At 45.9% G+C, this 18,150-nt stretch overlaps 2 protein-coding genes across 5 annotated transcripts in view; both read left to right on the forward strand.

Annotated features, from left to right (window-relative positions):
* The first annotated feature begins 17 nt into the window (after window positions 1-17).
* ENTR1 (endosome associated trafficking regulator 1) lies at window positions 18-9,629 on the forward strand. Of its 2 annotated transcripts, none has more exons than XM_075905587.1 (8): window positions 18-165; window positions 243-322; window positions 464-691; window positions 3,604-3,677; window positions 4,790-4,901; window positions 5,763-5,825; window positions 6,679-6,818; window positions 8,903-9,629. In XM_075905587.1, the coding sequence occupies exons 1-8, from the start codon at window positions 114-116 to the stop codon at window positions 8,994-8,996; spliced, it is 843 nt and encodes a 280-aa protein (XP_075761702.1). In that variant the 5' UTR covers window positions 18-113; the 3' UTR covers window positions 8,997-9,629. The 2 variants fall into 2 exon arrangements, with proteins under 2 accessions (XP_075761702.1, XP_075761703.1); XM_075905588.1 differs by having other exon boundaries at window positions 6,685-6,818.
* A 2,730-nt stretch (window positions 9,630-12,359) lies between these two features.
* SNAPC4 (small nuclear RNA activating complex polypeptide 4) overlaps window positions 12,360-18,150 on the forward strand; it is a 32,637-nt gene continuing 26,846 nt past the window's right edge. Inside the window, exons 1-5 of one of the 3 annotated variants that reach the window (XM_075905569.1) lie at window positions 12,360-12,517; window positions 14,249-14,392; window positions 15,462-15,502; window positions 16,247-16,408; window positions 17,484-17,606. In XM_075905569.1, the coding sequence (XP_075761684.1) occupies window positions 12,472-12,517; window positions 14,249-14,392; window positions 15,462-15,502; window positions 16,247-16,408; window positions 17,484-17,606 (516 nt within the window). In that variant the 5' untranslated portion in view covers window positions 12,360-12,471. Of the gene's footprint in view, window positions 12,518-13,488; window positions 13,623-13,684; window positions 13,868-14,248; window positions 14,393-15,461; window positions 15,503-16,246; window positions 16,409-17,483; window positions 17,607-18,150 lie in introns of those variants that run through there. The other 2 variants (XM_075905571.1, XM_075905570.1) reach the window with 2 other exon arrangements.

An 18,150-nucleotide genomic window follows, 5' to 3' on the forward strand; every position in this document is an offset into this window, starting at 1 on the left:
TTGGTTAGAGCGGAGGAAGGGGCGGGGCTTCCGGCGGCCGCGGGTGGTCCCGTTTCCGGAAGGGCGGAGAGTGGCGCCGGCCCGCGGCCTGTAGCCGTGGCTGAGGGGGGGCCATGGCGGGGCGCGCCCTCCGCTCCCCTTCCCCGCCGCTCCCGCCCTGGCCCGGTGAGAAGCGGGAGGGGGCGCCCCGGGATCCCCCCCCCGCGTGCGCCCCGCTGACGGGCCCCTCTCTCTCCCCGCAGGCGCGGAGCCCGACGCGGCCAACCCCTTCTCCTTCCGCGCCTTCGTGCGCAGCCAGGCCCGGGGCGGCGCCAGCCCTCAGGTAGCGCGGGGGAGGGAGGCGCGCGGGGGGGCCGGGAGGGGCCGCGCGGGGGGCCGCGCGGGGGAGGGGGGCGCGCGGGAGGGGCGGGGTAGGCGCGCGCTCCCCCGCCCCCCCACCCCACCTGCGCCCTCTCCCCCGCAGGACGCCGCCGCCGCGCCCTTCTTCCCGGACCCCCGCGCCGCGCTGCCGGAGGAGGCGGAGTGGAGCGGCTCGTACCAGCCCGCCGCCGTGGAGCGAGCCCTGCGCAGCCCCGCCGCCTGCTCCGAGCTGGAGGACGCCGCGCCCTGGCCGCTGGACGAGAGCGAGGAGCGGAGCCTGGCCCCGGGCGGCGACGGGCGCCACCCCCCGCTGCAGCTGGGCCGCCGAGAGGTAAGCGGCTGAGCTCGCCGCAGGGAAGGCTCCCGCCTTGGCGCACGAGTGTCCGGCTTCGGAGGAGCTAGGAGCTCTTCCCCGGGGGCAGAGCGCCTGGGGTGGCGGAGTCAGGGGGGCTGAAGGAGTCTCTCTTGTTTCACCAGCCAGAGGTGAAAGGAAGCGGGTGTACCCTGGTGCAGCTGGGCCAAAAATCAGCAGGGGGCTGCTTATAGAGCTGGCTGGGACCTGGGGACAAACAAAAGGAAGTGTTTCTTAACTTAGCACGCAGTCAACCTGTGGAACTCCTTGCCGGAGGATGTGGTGGAGACTGGGTCTTGAACGGGTTTGAAAAAGAGCTAGATAGCCATTGATGGACCTAACCTCCATGAATCTATTAGCCAGGGTGGGTAGGAATAGTATCCCTAGCCTCTGTTTGGAAATGGGTGATAGGAGGATTACGTGTTGTGTTCCCTCCCCTCTGGGGCATCTGATGTTGGCCACTGTTGGCAGACAGGATACTGGGCTGGATGGACCTTTGGTCTTTGTCAGTATGGTCATTCTTACGTTCTTATGGATTGTAATAGGACAGTACCTGTAAGAAATGTAAGTTCCTTTCACTGCTGGGACAAACTGTCATGGGTCAGAGTGACTAGCTTATAGAGCACTTCTTCAGGTCTGAGGAAAGCACTGTGAGGGCATGTCTACACTACTGGCCCAGCCCATGGGCAGTTATCTTGTATAGTCATGATAAATCAACCACTACTTGACCCAGTCGTGTCTGCTCCAGCATGTCACCTAAACATGAAGTTTAGAAGTATGGCCAACTGGAGAACATCAGCCATTGATTCTCTGCAGGGAAGACACCACAGTAAGATCTAAGTGTGTCAACTTCAGCTATGTTTTTCATATACAGCTGAAGCTGTGTGACTTGGATCAAAGTCCCACAGTATTATGGATCAGGCCTGAATATTCTTGCTAAACAGGGCCAGATGAACTCTTCTGTGGACTGAAGGCTATTAGATTTTTGTGGGGCTCTTCTATACAAGTCTTTTTCCTAATGTAGAAAAAAATGATCACAATTATGGCATCAAGACTATGAATGCTGTATTGAATTTGCCTTTAATTTACATAAAGCTTTTCTATGATTACATTTCAATCTTAAAACATGTAGAATATAGTTAAGCTATTTCAAAATAACCCTCCTCTTACTTTAGAGCAGTTGTTATATTAGTTTCTTACTGGGAGGGAGTTTGGATGCAGGAGGAGGCTCCATGATGGGGCATAGTGTTTGGGGGCAAGAGAAGGTGAGGAGTATAGGTTTAGAGAGGGCAGGAGGGGATTCTGACTTGGGGCAGCAGGATAGAGCGCAGAAGAAGGTGTGAGGTGTAGGCTTTGGCCAGGAGGTTCTTACCACAGGTGGCTCCTAGCTGGCAGAGTTTGGGCAGGCTGCCTGCATGCTGTGTGCCACTCCTGGAAGTTGCTGGCTTGTCTCTACATGCCCCAGGGGAAGGGGGACAGTATATCTCTATGGTGTTGCCCCCTTTAACTCCAGTTTAGGTCCTGCTGATTGTGGGGGCAAAGGAGGCAATTGCCCTGGGACCTGCTGATTCAGAAGGGTCTGGGGCACTGGCCACCGCCATTGCTTTCCAGGCAGCACTGAGGGCTGTCTGCCTGCAGTCCTACCCCTTCTGCCCAAGGCCCCGCCCCTTCCAGAAGCATGGACCCAGCTGGCACCCACCACCTTGTCCAAGGACCAGTCAAGTCTGTTGGCTCCTTGCTCCCAATGGCTGGTTCCAATATATACATAATTAATTATAGATTTAATTTTGTGTGCCTCAGCCCCTCCAGCCCCTGTGTTAATCTGGCCCTGCAGTTAAATACTTACTTCTTCCACTTGGTATTTAGCTTTGACCCCATTTCCAGACCTGAAGAGCTCTGTGCTTATCTCTCACCAACAGAAGTTGGTCCAATAAAAGATATTCATCCATCCACCTGTGCTTTCTAGTATATAATCTGGTAGGTAGTGAAGTTTGGACCTTAAATTTGCATTTTACGATTTTATAGAAAAGTTATTTTAGATCATCCTAAAGCAGGGGTGGGGAACTTTTTTGGGTTAGGGGCCACTGACCTACAGAAAAATGAGTTGGGAGGCTGCATACAAGCAAGAACCCCCCCCCCCCCCCAAAAAAACCAACTTCACCGAGGTGGCCCCCAAGTGAGGAGAGAGACACTCCCTATGTATCCCTCGTATGCGAGAGCCTTGGAGGGCCCAGGCTAGTAGATTTTGTGTGCTCCAGCCCTACAGGAGGACAGCTGGAGCATCAGTGTGCGCTTCCCAATGTTGGGGGAGAACCCTGAACCTCAGGGGCTGGATCCAGGCAAGCCAGGGGCCCGCATCTGGCCCTTGAGCCTTCAGTTCCCCACCCTTGCCCTAAAGGGTCTTTAAAATGTATCCTTGTTGTCACTGAAGTCTCTGGATGGTACTAAGGCAAATTGGCTTCATAGCTGGAAGACTATAAAATGAAACCCCTTGAAATATTTCTAATTTTTTCTTTATAATATTAGTTAAAAAGTAACGATGTGTGGTATAACATGAAGGTTTTTATAGGCACTCCGGGTGACCTATGCAATTCATTCATTGTTTTGTCATATATTCATACCAATAATCTTTATACAGGTACACACCTGTCTCAGTCTCTCTGTGCCTCACTTTTTTTCTCGGCTGGAAAAGATTATTATTTTGGTTTGGAGAGGATATATTCTTAAATATTTGTTAGTGAATTTAATTCTTGGAAAGTGACAAGATTTTTTTTCCAGCTCTAGAAGTGAGACTGGAAGATTTCAGCTATTGCTGGTTATTTGCATGCTAAAAAGATTGATATGATCACAAGTCTATACATTACTGATTTCTAATGAGACTTTTTCTGCAGCTACAAGAAGAAAATGCCAGACTAAGAAGCAAGATTAACCAGCTTCTCTTCCTCTCTGAAACTCAGGCAGCCAAGTATGTATACTACAGCAGAAAAGAAATCGTTAACTTAATGAATAAAGACAAAATGCTGATATTCTTATGCCTTGATAGTGACTAAAATAAGATCGTGACAGTTTATGCTATTGTAAGACGACTTGCGACAGAGTTATTCCAGCTAAGAAACTGGCTTCTAAGAAATCTGGTGAATTTCCTTATAGAAAGAAATTAGGGAAAGTAGGTAAAACGTTAACCTGATTTGGTATCTTGTTGGTTTTTTTTAATAATAATTGGAGCCAAATCTTGTTCTCTTTTACAACCTATTCAACTCAGTTTTAGTGTGGGCAAGTTTGCATATTGATACACCTCAGACTTTCAAGCAATGCATTAATAATAATCTTTACTTCACTCCTGTGAGGCAAATGAGAATATACCAGTAGGGAAATTGGTGGTAGGGAGGTTAGGTAAATTTCCCCAGGTCACAGGTGAGTCAGTGACAGAACTATAATTAGAATGCAGTAATTCTTCTCTCTGCTGCACCATGCTTCCTCACGTACTGAGACAATTCACACTTTCCTAAAAATGGATTGTTGCATCCCCACTGCATCCCCACTGACTACATCTCACAATGGCTTGAAAAGCATGTTGATCTTAGCCAAAAGGCAGAAAAAGTGTAGAGGGAGACTGAATGGACATGTGCAGAGATTGTGCTACATAATTATCCTTAACGCTAATGGATGTCCAACAAATCTCAAGGCCTAGTCTGATAATCTAATTCTGTGGGTGGATTTTCTGCAGTGTTAGAATGAAAATTTTTGTCATACCAAAGCCTTTGAGACAGTGGTTCTTAACCTGGGGTGCACGCACCCACTGGGGGTGCAAGATGCCCTTCTGGGGGTGCGAGACATGCCAGATTTTTATGATATATATTATGTTTAAAGAACTGACCTACTTCAACGATCTTTAATAAGGGGTATGAGAACATATTTGGAGAACCAAAGGGGTGCAGGCTGCAGTAAGGTTAAGAACCACTGCTCTAAGATGATTTAGAAATATTGGACCCATAATGGAATCTTCTTGCCTGCAACATTTTGTAATCTTTCCCTTTTGAATGCATATAAAATGCCCACTTTGTTCTCTTTAACAAGGGTAAGGACGCTTGAAAGAAAACTAGAAGAGAACAGGATTAAAGAGCAAAAAGAGGCCCGGGATCTAGAAGCAATGGTGCAGCATGTAGAACAGAATCTCCAGTTGATGACAGTAAATACTTCTTTTTGTTCTTATAGTGTAGAAGCATGATCAGGGCTTCCCTATGGGTTTTTGTCTCCCTCCTCAAACACTGGGGGAAGCATAAGCAGTGCAGGCGGGTATGGGTCAGTAATGGTAACACTCTTCAACTCTGTCACTTGGGCTCAACTTTTTCCTTTAGGTAACTTGTCTCCTGAATAACGTGAGACAGTTTGTCTCCCACTTCTCATAGGAGCCAATGAATGTTACTGATAGCACTTCTGAAGCAAGGGCGGCTGCTATGAAAAGGAGTGGAGTTCCATTCTAAAGCATCTCAGTTGCATAGTGGGCAGGGGTGGGGAACCTAAGGCCCTGGGGCCAGATGCAGTCGCTGCCTTGCCTGGATCTGGCCCCTGGGGCCCAGGGCTCCTCCCCCTCACTCCCAGCATTGGGGAGCCCGTGCTGGTACTCCAGTCCCCACTGCCTCCCACCCGGCTGATTTTTTTTTCCTTCCTGTGGGTTAGCGGCCCTGACCCAAAAAAGGCTCCCCACCCCTGATTTAGAATCTTAATCACTCATATTCAGCTGTTTCTCTGCAGCCCTCTGGAAACACCCAATTTAGGCCTAATTTACAGTTATTTACGTAAAGGCATTGTCTGCAAGAAAGCTGGTAATTAAGTCGTCTGTTTGTTTATAGTGAGCACATTTTTTCCTTATTCAGAAGAAAGAAATGTATTGCTGCTTTGATCACTTGATTGGAATGTTGTATCCCTTCCAGATCTTTGGTATGATGTTTTAGTCTCTTTGAGGTAGGACTTGTACATTCCTCTGTATTAGGAAAATGCATAGTGCATTCTGGCCACTTATCACAATATAAATAATCTTGTATTCCAGAAACGGGCTGTGAAAGCAGAAAATAATGTTGTAAAACTGAAACAGGAAAATGCATTACTTCAGGTATGAAGCTGTCCTTTCCCTTTGAAGGTTCTTTTACTGTATGAACTTCGGGTGAACATATATTGATACTGAACAGAATTTATAACAGTGCTACTGGGAAAGTAGCCTTACCTGTGCCTTATTTTTGTAGATTAATCTTCTATAAAATGTTCTTGTATTCTGATTGCATGTATATTGAGTCATTGTGAACCAACCATTCAACAATGCTGAAGTTGAGAGTCATGGGACAACTGTGAGGCTTTTTATCTTGCAAACCAGAGAATCTGGGATTTCTTATTTCTATTGGTGCAAACGCTGACTTTTAGCCAGGGTATGTTGTGGTAGATGACATTAAAATCATATTATTCAGATTAACTTCTTCCTCATCCTTAGTGCACACTCTAAATTTGAGCAGATTTAATGCCTGCTATCACACTGCTAAAAGAAACAACACCTGGAAGTCCAGCTTTCTGATATTAAATATTAGCTTGTAAATAAGTTGAAAAATCCACTACTATAATATCACAATTGTAACTGAGTAAGGGAATCTGAAGAAAAATGATGTTCAGGACGAAACAGGTTTCAGGGCTGCTAACTAACAATCTGCCAGTGCTAGAAGCACTTGCTGGGACTAGTACAAATGCTTTCAAGTCTAGTAAAGGCTTCCAAGATTTAGTCCTGGGTCAAAGATCACATGAAGAATTTTGATCACTGTAAGTGGCAATCATGATCTTGAAGATAGCATATGTTCCTAATGGAGAGAGCCCTAAGTTGTTAGCATTCAAGTACTCCTGTTTTTTCATGCCATCTTAGATAGATAAATATGTATCTTCTCTAGGAAAATTGCTTGTAATAAACTAAACCTTTTCCTAAGGTTCAGATGAAGAATTACAAGACAGAGAATGAAGTCTTGAAGACTGGCCAGTCTGCTAGTTTGTCTGTAGTGAAACAAAATGCAGCTGTTGCCTTACAGAATCTCCTCAGCGTAATTACAAATTCACGCTCTTCAATAAAGTAAGTTCAGCTTTATAATGAGTATTGTAAAGTAAATAACTTGTTCTGACAGGAATCCACAGATTAAATAAGGACAGTGCTGGGAGGCTCTTCCATTGACATTCATCAGATCATGATTTCACCTTTTGTTTACATTTTTGAATGTTTCACATAACCTGGACAGAACAAATAGACTGGACAGTTTCACTTTTTGGTTCCCTTAGAGTAGCTCAATGTTGCTCTGTGTGCGCTTTGCACATATTGCAAGGAAACAATTGCATGTTACCATTCAAAATGAATTCCGTTTTCTGTGTAGTATTATGCTTTTGTACAACTAGTGTTTTAAAAAATGTAAATCCTGAACTACTTGAATCTCAGGTGAATTTTGTAATTCCAGAGCAGTGTTTTTCTTAGCAGCTGAAGTTGCATAAGTGTTCTTTAATATAAATACGCTACAAATGCCCTTTTTGTTGTTCTCTCTCTTTGCATATGCACCCTTTTTCTGCCAATATTTCCTGTTACTTGTAATTAGGGCTATCATGCAATTTAAAAAAATAAATCATGCGACTAATTATACCGCTAAAAATAATAGAATACCGTTTATTTAAATATTTTGGATGTCTTCTACATTTTTAAATATATTTATTTCAACTACAATACACTGCAGCCTATATTTTTATTACAAATATTTGCATTATAAATCATATTTTTCCGTTAATCTAATACAAGTATAAGATCAAAGTGCAATCTCTTTATCATGAAAGTTAACTTAGTTGAACTTAAAAATGTAGAATTATGTACAGTGAAACTACATTAAAAAGTAAAACCATGTATATAACTTTAGAGCTGACAGGTCCACCAGTCCTACTTCTTGTTCAGCCAATTCTAGATAATCATGTTTGGTTACAATTCGCAGGAGAAAATGCTGAATGCTGCTTGTTTACCACATTACCTGAAAGTGACAGGTGTTCACATGGCACTGTTGTAGCTGACATCACAAAATGTTTATGCCAGATGCACTAAAGATTCAGGTGCCCCTTCATGCTGCTTCCACTATTTCAGCAGACATGCATCCCATGCTGATGATGGATTCGGCTATATAACAATCCAAAGCAGAACAGACCAAATGCATATTCATTTTCATCAGCTGAGTCTGATACCAGTAGCAAAAGGTTGATTTTCTTTTCTGGTGGTCAAGGTTCTGTAGTTTCTGCATCAGAATGTTGCTCCTTTAAAACTTCTGAAAGCATGCTCTACACCTCATCCCTCTCGGATTTTGGAAGACACTTCACATTTTAAATCTCAGGTCACGTGTTACAGCTATTTTTAGAAATCATACATTAGCACCTTTTTCTAATTTTGTCGTATCAGCTGTGAAAGTGTTCTTAAAATGAACATGTACTGGGTCATCATCTGAGCTTCTGTAACAAGAAATATATGGCAGAAAGTGGGTAAAACAACAGGAGACATACAATTCTCCCCCAAGGATTTCAGTCACAAATTTCATTAACACATTTTTTGAATGAGCTCATCAGCATGGAAGCATGTTTTTCTGAAATGATGGCCAAAGCATGAATAGGCATATGAATGTTCAGCATATCTGACATGTAAATACCTTGCAATGCTGGCTACAAAAGTGCCATGTGAATACCTGTTCTCATTTTCAGGTAACATACATAAGAAGTAAGCAGGATTATCTCTTAAATGTAAACATGCTTGTTTCTCATGGCAGTTGGTGAACAAGAAGTAGAACTGAATGGACTTGCAGGTCCTAAAATAACATCTACATTTTTAAGTTATGCTTTCAAAATAGAGTGCACTACAATCCTTGTATGAGATGAATTGAACAATACTATTTTTCAAGTGCAAACATTTGTAATAAATACAGTGAGCACTGTGTAGTTTGTATTCTGTGTTGTAATAGAAATCAGCATATTTGAAAATATAGAAAAACATCAAAAATAAATTTCAATTGGTATTGTATTGATTAATAGTGTAATTAATCATTATCCATTTTGGGGTTAATTATATGAGTTAAATGGGATTAATCAGCAATCCTACTTGTAATCTACCCTGTTTAGTATTGTTTGTTTTTTAAATTCTAGGCAGTTGGTCTCTGGAGCAGAATCATTGCAGGTTGTTGCTGAACTCCTTAAATCAATAGACAGGATTTCTGAAATTTCAGATGATGGATCATGAAAGAACCACTAAAGGAATGCTACCCCAAGAGTTCTAGAGTTGTTTACATATAGAAATCACTATTTTTAAAGATTGTTTACTTTAATATTTAAAAAAAAGTAGTGTCTTTAAAATATGCAAGCTTTACCCTTAATGTTTTTATTGTGGGAGAATTGTTATGCAGTGGTGCAGTATTAGTCTTCTTTACCTTGTATCGACAGTACAATGGCAGCAACTGGGTCTCTGAAACCTGATCCAGCACAGCATATACACTGTGTTTTGCTGGATTGGAACCTCAAAACCCAGCTATTATTCTTTGTGCATGTGTCTCCCATTAAAATGAACTGGAGCCCTTGATTCAAAACACTGTGCTCACTGCCTTTTTTCCTCATTCCCTCTAGTAGTACTGTGTCAAAGTATTTTATAAATGGTGGGAGCAAATAAATCTTTTTTGTAGGTATTTTTTAGTGCCACGAAGGATGAGGTAGAGAAAATATTTTATGAACACTTGTATAATTAAATATGAAAGAGACTATACAATAAATAATACCTTAACTGTTTCAGTACTTCCTAAATATATTACAAATGCTTTTTAATTGTGATGTTTTTTAACCACACTTTAAAAAAAAAAGAAATTAAACTGCAAATACTGTGTGTTTGAGGTGGCTTTTGATTGTTTAAACAAACTGGTTTTGGGAAACTTAAATTGTGGATTCTTTTTAAATGGGAAAAAGGTCACTTGGGTATAGGTGGAAGCAGATGCTTTATGTACTGGACTACTTTCCAAAAGGGCCAGAACTTTTATCTATAGTTCCACAATAGCTTATTCTGTGTGTACACACAATTCCTGATTTAAACACCAGGGAACTCAAATTTGAGTTGAAGTGAACATTATAATTACAAAAATCAAGGAACTCTCCTTATAAGAATGGCTGTACTAGATCTGACTTGAGGTCCATCTAGCCCAATGTCCTGTCTTCTGATATCAGAGAGGTAGCCGTGTTAGTCTGAATCTGCAAAAGCGGCGAGGAGTCCTGTGGCACCTTATAGACTAACAAAAGTGTTGGAGCATAAGCTTTCGTGGGCAAAGACCCGCTTCGGTTAGTCTATAAGGTGCCACAGGACTCCTCGCTGCTTTTGTCTTCTGATAGTGTCCACTGCCAGCTGCCTGTGACTGAACAGGACAGGTACTCAAGTGATCTATTCCCTGCTGCTCATTCACAGCTTCTGGCAAACAGAGGGTAAGGACACCATTGATAGACCTCTCCTCCATGACTATCTATTAGAGCATGTTGTGAAGGCCAGGACTTTGACAAGGCATTCTACAGGTTGACTGCATTTTGTAATGAAGAAATATTTTTTTTGTTTTAAACCTGTTGCCTCTTAATTTCATTGGGTGCTCCTTAGTTCTTGTGTTAAGGAAGTGCTATTTCTTTCTCCACACCAGTCATGATTTTATAGACCTCAATCATATCCCCCCATAGCCATCTCTTTTACAAGATAAGTAGTAGTATTACTCTGTCCTCATACACAAGCCATGTTCATATTCCTAATTTGTTTTTCTGAACCTTTTCCAATCTCTTTTTTGAGATGGAGCTACCACATCTGCATTCATGGGTGTACCATGGATTTGTATAAAGACAATGTGTTTTCTGTCTCCTCTATCCCTTTCTTAATGATTCACAGTGGTGGTTGCTTTTTTGACTGCCAGAGTGGCTGTTTTCAGAGAACTATTCACAATAACTCCAAGATCCTCCTTGAGTGATTACAGCTAATTTAAACTCCCATTTCATACTATAATTCAGATTATAAATTTCACATGTGACAATAGAGCTAACATTTCAGTGTGTGAAACAACTGCCAATGAAGTATTAGTGACTGGAAAATGGAGAAGTATGGAAAGACATTAGCATTTGAGTTACTAATTACTGCAAATGTGCATATTTCTAATGTTAGTGTGGCAGATGCAGTGAAGAGAAGTGTGGGGAATGTAAACATTGCAGAGCCCTAACACAGTTTTACATGGTTTTGCTCAGTCTTTAGCACTGAGGTGGGCCAAGTGGTATGCATGAAGGGTAGGCCTAGGAAGACGGACCAACAAACTCCAGCAGAGGCATCTCAGGTAGGTACTTTTATTTAAGATCAGTTCTCATGCTGGGGATTGGGATCCCGAAGTTGATCACGACTCCATTGTAATGGGTTCACCAGGGCTGGTTTAAGGGCTGAAGCCTGAGGACTTTAATCCTTAGTACAGTGGGGCTCAGGTTACAGGCCCCCTGCCTGGAGCTCAAGTCCTTAGGTTTCAGCTGTGCTCCCCTTGCCCTGGAACAGTGGAGCCCAGGCCCTTATTCCCCCATAGCAGGGCCAATGGGGCTCTGGCAGGCAGCAAGGGCCATGCTCCTTTTTTTCCATCCACAGGCGGAATAGATTTTGTTCTGTGCAGTGAGGTTGGTAGCTTTGGTCAGGTACAATTAAGTAGTCTTGTCAGTTTCACAGACACCATTATTCATCTTGTAGAGTGGATCTGCAGGCAGGCTATGCTTCTTCCCCTGCTGCCCTAGAGCTAGCCAGGTGCCCCATCCCGCCTCCCTCCTGCAAAAGCAGCTCTGCAAATGTTTCCCTGGGCAGGAATCACCCTCTGAAATCAAGGCGAAACCAAGCCCTGGCGGGCCCAGGGTGTCATTCATCGGAGCCTTTTCACTACTGCACAGAGAATGTCCCACAATGTGTGCGTTGCGTTGTGCTGTTTGGAACACATGCCTTTGTCTCCGCTGGTGTGTTCTTGCGCAGGAACGGCTGTTCTTCTGCAAGGGGTGCTCACTCTTGCGCAAGAAGACTTACAGTAAAGAGAGGGATTCTGGTGCAAGAGCGACTCTAACAAGTGCAAGCTCTTGTGCACAGAGGGCAGTGTGGACGTGGCAGGGGTTTCCTGTGCAAGAATGCCCCATGGCTATGAGAGCTTGCTTGTGCAAGAGCGTGTCCGCATGGCCATGGATGCTCTTGTGCAAAAGCACGTGGACGGGTTCTTGCGCAAGACCCACCAGTGTTGTGGACAGCCCATGAGCTCAGCTCCCCCTCCCCCGCCAGGGGGCAGCAAAGGCCCCGCCCGTGTCCGCGAGCCGCGCTGGCTGGGGGTTGGTGGAGCAGCGAGTAACCCCTCCCCCCGGCCACTCCACAGCCCGGCGTGAGCGAGGCAGCGTCACCGCCTCCAGGCGCCCAATCACCAGCCCCCGCCGCGAGTCAGGTGACCGCCGCGGCCCCTGCACGGGGCGGGATTTGGCCAATCAGACAAGGCTGCCGGCGGGCGGGGCGGGAGATGGAAAAAGTCCAGTCCTGAGCCGCCTCCCTGGGCACGTGACAGCGAGCCTGGCCCCGCCCCGCCACGTGACGTCGGCTGCCCAATCAAGTTCGCTCCCAAGGGCCGCGGAGAGTCGCCTAGGCGCTGAGGGGCGGGGCCAGCGCGGCCGGGCCGGGAGGCGTCCTGTGAGCCGCGGCGATGGCCCATCCCCCAGGCCCGGCCGGGGGCCTCCTGCGCGAGCGCGGTGAGAGGGGGGCCGGAAATTCTGGGGTTGCACAGAGCTTCCGGAGTCTGCTCCCCCCGCCCCCCGCCGGGGCCCGCACCCCCTCCCCCACCTAAACACCCCCCCCCGGGGCCCGCACCCCCTCCCCTCCCCCCCAACCCCCTCCCCCGCCTAAACACCCCCCGGGGCCCGCACCCCCTCCCCAACCCCCTCCCCCGCCTAAACACCCCCCGGGGCCCGCACCCCCTCCCCTCCCCCCCAACCCCCTCCCCCGCCTAAACACCCCCCGGGGCCCGCACCCCCTCCCCAACCCCCTCCCCCGCCTAAACACCCCCCGGGGCCCGCACCCCCTCCCCAACCCCCTCCCCCGCCTAAACACCCCCCGGGGCCCGCACCCCCTCCCCTCCCCCCCAACCCCCTCCCCCACCTAAACACCCCCCCCGGGGCCCGCACCCCCTCCCCCACCTAAACACCCCCCCCCGGGGCCCGCACCCCCTCCCCCTCCCCAAACCCCTCCCCCACCTAAACACCCCCCCCCGGGGCCCGCACCCCCTCCCCCTCCCCAAACCCCTCCCCCACCTAAACACCCCCCCCCGGGGCCCGCACCCCCTCCCCCACCTAAACACCCCCCCGGGGCCCGCACCCCCTCCCCCTTCCCCTTTCCAACCCCCTCCCCCACCTAAACACCCCCCCAGGGCCCGCACCCCCTCGTAACCCCCCCTCTCGAGCCCACACCCTTTCCCCCACCTAAACCCCCCGAGCCCGCACCCCCTCCCCCACCTAAACACCCCCCAGCCCGCACCCCCTCCTCCTCCTAAACACCTCCCCACCTAACCTCCCTGAGCCAACAACCCCCCCAGCCTGCACCCCCACCTAACCTCCCGAGCCCGCACCCCCTTCTCCCTCCTAAACACCCCCCAGCCCAAGCCCACACCCCTTCCCTCACCTAACAATCACTGAGCCCACAGCCCTCCGCCCAGACTATCTTCCTCCACCTGCCTCAGGCTCTGGGAGGGAGTTTCAGTGGGGGAAGGGTGCTGGCTCTGGGCTGGGGTAGGGGGTTGGGGTGTTGCAGGCTCTGTGAGGGTGTTTGGGTACTTGGTGCAGGCTCTGGACTGTGTCAGAGGTGAGGGGGCAGGAGGTCTGAAGGCTCGGGGAGGTGGTGCGGGGTGTGGTACTTACCTGGGGCGGCAGCGGCTCCGAGGCTGGGCGTGTCTGAGTGCTGTTGTCTGCAGGCAGTGCCCTCCCATCTCCCATTGGCTACAGGGGGGTGGGCAGCATGTGGAGGCCCCCTTCTCAGTCCAAAGGCTGCATGGATGTGCTGGAAGCTGTGTGCGGAGCAAGAACAAGCAAGACCCCCCTCTCCCCCATGTATGAGCAGGTGGGGGGGGAGATGGGTGGTACTGGAGGAGCGCCTGGGCACCTAACTGCTGGAGCTGGGCCCCAAATCAGAAATATTCTTGGAGCCTTGGCACCATGGGCCCATATAACTCACTCTTCCTGGGGTAGGATTGTGCTGTGTGTAGGGGTTGGTACATGATTTGGGTCACTTGGAAAGTGTTCCTGGGGGAGGGTATCTAGGGGCCATTTACCTGTCCACCCTTTGAGCCTGGGCTGGGGAGAGTGAGGGTGGCTGTGAAACTTCTGATGCCAGCACCAATCCTCCCATTCCTAGTGGGGGAGAAGGAGGAGGCCATGCCATAAATTACATGTGTGTTTGCTGACTTTTGTGCCCTTGTCTGTGTCTTTCAGAAGTCATGTCGCCTGTGGATTTACAGGCCGAAAGAGAGAAAATCAGGCAGGAAATAGAGGAGTTAGAAAAGAGCTTGGATCCGGGCATTCCAAGCATTGAAGTTCTTGTGTCGGACTCCAGTCTGGATTCAGATTCTGACATAGGTCTGTTCTTGCAGTGTGACGTTAACGTCTCTGATATCTTATAGTTATTATAATTGTGCCCTATATATGTGTCCTTCAGATGGATACTAAAGACAGTGGCTTTATCTCATAATTACATCAGATGTGTGTGCAGAACTTAAATCTCAATGTTTCCTGGTTAAAAAATGCTCTGTGTCTGGTTTGTAATTTATGAAAGACTTGTTTGGTAGCATGGGAGAAAATTAAATATGACGTCTTTCTCGTTGTGTGCCAAAAATCCTGTGTCTGTACCATTTATACTAAGCGGTCACTTGAAAACTTTGAGACTATGAGGGTCTTCCTTAGTTATTTTAAAATCACTTTATAATATATGCCAAAGAGCTTTAGAATAATATTTTACAGCTAGAAGGGACTGTCATGATTGTCTACTCTGACCTGCATGTAACAGGCTCAAGAGTGTCTCTTAGGAATTCAACCAGAAATAATGGGCTTCATGCAGGAGATATAGTATAGCTAAAAGAGAACATCCGTTTCTTCCTCAATATTTGAACCTCTGACCACTTACATACAAAACATGATGCTTTCCACTTTTCTACTAAGCCACCATCAGCTAGTCTTGGTGAAAATGGTGCACATTCCTCCAGTTCTCCACATACCCAAGTATATGCTTACCTTTAGTAGTCTTGTTGAGAACAATAATGGAAACTATTTACTGCTGCCATTTGTGGAACTACTCAAGCTTCTAAGTTAAGCACTTTCTTAAGTGTTGTAGGGTTGGAGCCATAGTCATCTTGGTTCTGCACCCTGGATTATTTGTGTAACTCACTGTCGAAGCTTAATTACAGCTGTAGTTGAGAAATGTTCTTTCATTTTCCAAAGCGCCCAAAAAAAAAAGTTTGCAATGGGTGATTGGTTGAAGTTTGATCTTGACAATTTTAACAGTGACCTAGAATGGTGTTTGGTCAGACTTAAGAAATTATATATTGTTCTCTCTTCTTGTGATCATCTTAGCTGCAAAGCTTTTGTTTTCAAAGCTCTTGTCGTCTTTTCCTCTATATTTTATTTAATCTTGTACTTCTGTTTCTAACAGGTGATCTGGATGATGATGATTCAGATGCCCATACTGAAATGGTAATTCATCTCAATAAAATGATGTGTTTTAAGCTTTCTGCTAACAGAGGCAGAGCAGATAGAACTTTATACATCTGAAGGCTTTTCACATTGTGGCAGCTGGTCAAGGGAAAAGTAGCACCTAGAAAGGAAAAGTTACAATTACATTTCATTTTTATAAGCCGATTACTGTTTTTCTTTAGAAAAATAAAATATTTTAAGTGAGTGAGAATTTCTGTTAACCCCGATAATATTTAATAATATTTGCATAACAGAGCACATACAAAGGGGACTTCCTTTGTATGTCAGATTCAGTTGACATCACAGCAGGACTCTTGGCATTTCATATCTGGCTAGTTAGATATTTGGATGTAGTGCATTTGCAAAAAAGCTGTTTCTCTCACAATGTTTTTAGTGCATCGTTCATACAAACTATCTCTAGGCACTCTAGAAATCATGAAGTTGGCAGAGATGAGTGGGACCTAGTTCTGGAAGGCTGGCTCGTATTATCAGGGAGGAGGCCTTGGCATCAACAGCAGGTTCAAGTTCAAAATCAGCAACGGAAAAGGGAGAGGAGAAATATACTATCAGCTTTGTCTTGGCAGTGAGAGCTCTAAAGGGGACAGCTGGTCAGAGAAGTATAGTTGTGAGATTCCTGATGTTAATGGTAATGGCTGGTTAAATAAAAATCACTGTCTGTTCAAAGCAAGCTTTGTTTTCTTCCTTTTTGTTTGCTTAAGTTACACTTATTTCACCTCTCCTCAGGAAGTAGAGAAAGGAGGGGGCAGTGGCAATGATGATGACATTGATAACAACCTTCCAGCAGACCCAGAAACATGTTTACAGATGAACCTGGTGTATCAGGAAGTTATTCAGGAAAAGATAGAGGAAGTTAACCTTCTGATTGCACAAAACAAAGAACAGCAGGTAGGTGGAATTTGGAAGAATGTTCCTTGATGCACACTGGATTGTGGGATTTGGGGGGGGTGGGGGGTTGTTTTTGGCTCCCATTCATGTCAACTTGGGGAAAGGGAGTCCTACAAGTGTCGTTTACATCAGAGTGAATTGAGTATTTGAATTGTGATTTATTTGGTGAATAATCTTTAAATCTCAGTAACTTTGAAGAGTTTATTAAGTAACAGCAAAGGAAGCATCATTTGCCCTTTTATTTAGTGTCCTTTGTCTTCCTCTTGCTTCTAATGTGTTTGTGTGTTTTTGTAATTCCATTCATGAGTTACACACTTCCAAGCAGTGTGCCCCTAATGTAGGGGAAGCTCTCACATTACAGTAAAAATGAAACCAAATGATGCAAAAAAAACCCCATCAATGTGAGAGGTAAACTAGATTTGTCGTATTTGGCACCATGTGAATAAGCAGTTTCTTTTTAAAGTAGATTGCACTAAATTTTTCAGAAATAACTTTATCCACAAGGCCTATAAACTTGTTAAGATAGGGATACCGGTAGTCCCCGAGTATGAACGCATCGACTTACGACCGTTCTTACTTATGACCAACCTCCCATTAAGTGCATGACAGCCGGTCCCCGAGTTATGAACGCGTGATCCCCACTTACGCACAGCACGGTCGCATTTAAATGAATGGGATCCGACTTACGAACAGATCGAGTTATGACCAAGTGTTTGGTATGTAACTCGTTCGTAAGTCAGGGACTATCTGTATTAATCTTCCTAAAGTAAACAGGATTTTTTTGGTGGTTTTCTATTCTGGTTTTTGAAAATTCATTCCTTATGATTTTGACACGTAGCACATATGCGTAGTTAGTTTTTGCTTGCACTGGGATGGTGACAGCTCGGTTTTTGCTCATTACAGAAACTACATTTAAAAGATCAGCTAATATATGTAGTCTGATGGTGCAAGGTAATCGGGGTACACCTGGGATGTTTATAACAGTGTGCTGCCTCCATCTTAATTTGAGATGGGAATCCTTTTTAAAAAAAATCTCAGTAATGTATATGGTTTTCAATTAATGACTGTATTGTAGAAGGAACTCATGTGTGAAGTTGGTCCAAAGACGGCAAAGGCAGGGGATGGTCGAAGTTTACCATTGAATCTGTTCTTGGGCCATTTTATGAAGCCATACTTCAAAGATAAAGCATCAGGAATTGTAAGTATAACTAAATGGGTACTGCACTCATTATTCCAATGTCACTTAGCCTTAGTTTGTTATTTGCACTCCCTCCTGAGGTGAACCTGCTGAACATTGAAGTCACTGCGCTGTATCTGTTAAGTTTTTGGTGGGTTGGTTTTTTTTATTTTTTTTGCCAGATGGACTTAGCTGATCACTTGCTCACCGCCTCTTTGTCTATCAGACTCTTAAGATCTAAAAGAGGGAGAAGTGTTCCCCTCCCCCCACCCCCCTAAATTCTGGGTGCTTTATAAGCCAGAAGACACACAAGTACCTTCAAAATGTATGTTCATAGCCATTCCGCTATAATATAAATGTGCATTTCTGCCTTCACAGCATGTCAGTAGCCCATTTGCATGTCTTAGGCCACTGGGGCCTGACCTTGGTCACGAGTCACTATAATACATATAACAGCTGCACTTGGATCACTCAGCCATTTGAATTGGAATGGGCAGGTGTCACGTGCTCTTCCACCCAGTCCTCAGCTGGTACGAGACACTTGACGTCCATGGCGGGCAACCTG

The sequence above is a fragment of the Pelodiscus sinensis genome, chromosome 22 (genome assembly GCF_049634645.1).
Source record: "Pelodiscus sinensis isolate JC-2024 chromosome 22, ASM4963464v1, whole genome shotgun sequence".
Classification (NCBI taxonomy): Eukaryota; Metazoa; Chordata; order Testudines; family Trionychidae; genus Pelodiscus; species Pelodiscus sinensis.